The sequence below is a fragment of the Pinus tabuliformis genome, chromosome X, assembly GCF_031772625.1.
Source record: "Pinus tabuliformis cultivar Carrire ecotype Pingquan chromosome X, CPIR1, whole genome shotgun sequence".
NCBI lineage: Eukaryota > Viridiplantae > Streptophyta > Pinopsida > Pinales > Pinaceae > Pinus > Pinus tabuliformis.
In genome coordinates this window covers 535,198,568-535,202,814 of record NC_142308.1, presented here as the reverse complement: position 1 = coordinate 535,202,814, position 4,247 = coordinate 535,198,568, and the positions used below count along the sequence as shown (strand labels likewise).

At 36.7% G+C, this 4,247-nt stretch overlaps 1 protein-coding gene across 1 annotated transcript; it reads right to left on the bottom strand.

Annotated features, from left to right (window-relative positions):
* Positions 1–2,824: 2,824 nt before the first annotated feature.
* Positions 2,825–3,943, bottom strand: LOC149141092 (lycopene beta cyclase, chloroplastic-like). Its single transcript, XM_089448011.1, has one exon. It carries the CDS (start codon positions 3,926–3,928, stop codon positions 2,825–2,827), a length of 1,104 nt encoding a protein of 367 aa, XP_089304137.1. The 5' UTR covers positions 3,929–3,943.
* Between the last annotated feature and the right edge of the window lie 304 nt (positions 3,944–4,247).

Genomic DNA, 4,247 nt, shown 5'->3' with positions numbered 1-4,247 from the left:
GTTTGGAGAAAGTGGTATTATTCATGTTGAATGAACATAAATCTAATGCTAATGAATAACTGATAATTGTTTTCTCTCCCTCCTCCTTTTCTTTGAAGGAGGATCCTCTTATTTATACATGAATTAGGGATATCTACTCAATAAATGTAGATCCCTTAAATATCTACTAGACCCATACTTGTCTCAACTTATCCCTAAATACTAGATACAAATCCCATGACACATCAAAATCTCCATGATCTTTCTCCTTGGAATATGGTCCACCTCTTGAGTTCAAATTCGAATTTGATCTTGGGAGGCCACATAAGGGTGCCTTGGAAATTTCCAAATGATCTACACATGTCATCAAACTCAAGCCACTTTTAGGTATAAGCAAATACATGTTATTTCTCTAACTTTTAATCATAAATTCACTCTAGATACATGAAATTAATAACTTTGGAAAATGAAAATATAAACTCATATGGTAATGGAAATATAGGATTATGTAATGATAATATGATGAAATTAGGTGACAAAATGAGGATAAAGGTGAAAATGGAGAGAAAATTGATGTTAATTTGGCGGCCCAACATACCCCCCAACTTAAGTTATTGCATGTCCTCATGCAATCTATTACATTGATCATGATTTGATCTTTTGAATTGTCTTGCTTTTACATAAACTTTGGCTGATATCAATTTTTTTAACTTCACATGCTTTTTGGCAACTTTGTTCTTTTTTTTTTTTTTTGCAAAGTCTTCTCTCTTAAAAACATTTGATTGCAACATATTATTTTCGTTGGTTCTTGTGTGACAACCAAAATTTGTTTAGTATTGGTTCTTGTGTAACAACACTTTCATTGTTTTTTTGTTGCATCAAAAGACTTTGAAAACATTTAATCAACCATTCTTTCTTTGATCATTATTTGCAAAACATGTAACATTTGAATCATAATGCAATAGTAGTTGTTTGGAAAAAGTATGTTGGTTAGGATGATATGTGTTGAAAGGACATATATGACATATGGAAGGTGATAATGGAGTATGAATGTGAATATGAACATGGGGAAACATTTTCCAAAAAATATAATTTTAGTATTAAAGGAATTGTATGATAAAAAGCTAGAAAAGAACATACCTTTACTTACCTAAGTGGACAAACTGTGTATATGTAGAAAAGTGTAGCTTCTGCTGTTGTCATGGAATGAAGAATACAAGAATGTGATGTGTGTCTTGGTTGCATATATGATGGATGGAGTCGCGAATGTGGATCCTTTATTACTGCTACTGAATCTGTTCCAAAGTATAAAATAATCTGCTCCTGAATCATATAGTCTTCATCTCGTCCCATATCGTGGCACAATTCTTTCCATGTGAATGAATGTGTCGATGTTGAACATGGAAAGAAGACATTGGATTATCAACAATTGACGAATGTCGTTAACCAATGCGAGGCAAACTCACCATTAATGTCAATGAGTGCCAAGGTACCCAAGTACATCTTGCGAAGTGCGAATGAATGAGCTGATGTCAAGCTACTTGCAATATCCAACAAACAAGAGACATTAATGTATTCCCATTATTCATTGGCGAGAAGACTTGCCATTAGGGCATGTAAGCCTCACGGTATTAATAAGACTCTAGTCTTTATCCCAGATAAGGTGCTGAGGTCGATGGGTCAAGATTTGTTGAAAGGTGGACCTTAAGGAATCCCACATCAGTCAATGCGAGTTCGTACAAATGATTGGTAGGACTATAGATACAAAATGTTATGGCCAAACAGTTTTTATGGCAAGGAAAGCAAGGCAATGTAGAGAGATGGATGGTTTATTCATGAGGCAAAAAGATGAGCTGAAAGGTAGGCAAAAATGTATGTGACTCAGAAAAGTAGAGATGTATGAAGTCATGATGGATGAGGCAATGAGTTAATGGACTTTAACATGGATGACTGATGAGGCTTTGAAGGAGAAGTGTAGGAAACAAATCATGACAACAAAAGATTTCTCTGTAGTGACAAATGTCACGACATTTGTAATTAACTCCTTCAAGCTTTCAATGATGAATGTGATTTCTTGAGATCACATCTGCATGAACTTGGATCTTTGCGCGCCTGTAAAAGCTTAGTACAAATCTTTCATGAAAACTGTAAGAGATTTTTGAAAGATATAAAATGCAAGAATGAGTATGAATGCTTAGCAACCAAAATAAAGTGAAATGAATTTTTTACCTATTGCCTTTGCGTGCTAGTTCCCATCTGCAACAAGACAAGTTAGCATAAAATGTTTTCAGCTGTTATGGAATGTCAATTTGCAATTTTTTTGAAAAAAAAATTTATTATAATTTTTTTTTTTTTTAATTGCTTTGATATTTTTTTTAATTGCTTTGATTTTTTTATTTGTTTTTTTTTTTAATTGTTTAATTTTTTTTTTAATTAAATATTTTATGGTTTTGGTTTTTTTTTTGTGAACTTTTATTTATTAATTTGTTTTGTTTTGCTTTTTTTTGTTTTTTTTCAAGCAAAGGAAAACCCTATTCTTGAACATTAAATTAAACAGTGGAACCTTGTTCTTGAAGATTAAATGCAGTTAAAAAATGGAGAGCAGTGACTATTTCAACACAAAATTATTGTTCAGATTACAATCTACGGGAGCAACTAAAGCCACCATGTTGATTGCTCCATCCACTATTTGTATCGTTATATTATACTTTACGTACCAAATTTCCAGTGTAAACTAACATAAAGAAACTCGCTAATCTGCCTACTGTTTCGCCTTATGCTGCGAAGTAGTTGGCATTTTTAACGAGATAAAAGTATAGCCCTTTGTTGGTCGAGCCGAATCATCCTATTCCCTCTCCCTCACCAAATTATTAATCATCTTTAGTAGAGGTAAAGTAACCTTTGCCATGATATCTATCTTGCATGAGTTGGAGGCATGGGAAAATAAAGCCAGCCCGAAGACAACAAGGTCAGGGAGAAACAACCTCAAGGACAAAAAACCATGCCAATAATAGGGTTCCAAGTCAAAGAAGGCATTGAAGAATCTCCTCGTCCCTTCCAAATCCAACTTCAGCAAAATATCCATTCCAAAGCAGAAGAATTCTCTCTGCTCTCTCCGATCTATGGGCCACAAATCCTTCCAAACCTCGGCCGATAGCTCGTCTCCAGTAATTCTTTTTCCAGACCCAAGACATTTAACAATTGAGCTGGCTAAAACCGGAGCTGCAGCCAAAGTTCTCGCCACCATGTATCCAGTTGATGGATGCACCATTCCTGCAGTTCCTCCTATTCCCAATATTCTTTGAGGAATCACAGGCAATGGACCTCCCATGGGGATAACACATGTTTCATCCTCTTCTATGCTCTTCACCTGAATCCCCAGATGCTTCAATCTAGCCACCATCCTTTTCTGGATCTCCTCCACAGAAACACCAGGCCTTGCAACAAGAGATGTCTCCTCCAAGAAAATTCTAGTAGGTGAGAAGGGCATTGCATATAAAAAAGTCAGAATCTTCTTGGTGTTGCTCCTGAGCACTGCTTCATTGCTAAGATGAGAATCTCTCCAGTCCATAAAGACCATTTTGTGCACATCAAATGGATGACCATCAACCTCCGCCAAGATCACATATGCCACCTGATACCTAGGATCATAGGGCTTGTCGTACTCAACCGAACAGTGTGAAAATCCCATGGCATCCAACACCACAGATGCTTGCAGTGTAACCCCATCACTACACGAAACAAGAGTCCGTGAAGCCTCATGGATCACATTTCTAACTTTGGATTGGTGAAACTGAACACCATTGGATATGCACTTCCTCATCATCTTTGATTTCAGCAGCCTTCTATTGACTCTACCATAGGGCCTGTCTAAAAATTTCTTGATCTTATCATCTATATAAACAACAGGACCTGACCATGTTGTATCCAGGCAATCTAGGAGGTCCATGGTATCAAATTCATCCACCCACACGCCATAATTGTTGGGCCAAATGCTCCGCGGAGATGGGTCTATGCAACACACTGAAATTCCTGCTTCTGAGACCTGTTGGGCAACAACAAGCCCTGCCGGGCCACTCCCAACAACCACCAAGTCCACAGGCAACTGCTTGGATGGATCATATTCGGAAAGCTCAAAATTAAGGCTCTCCTTCTTAGCCTCTGGAACGAGCTCCAGTAGTGTGCTTCTCACTTTCACTACTCATGTTGTTTTTCATCTACTGAATAAAACACTACTACTACTTCCAAACTTTTTAAGTCTGAAAAGA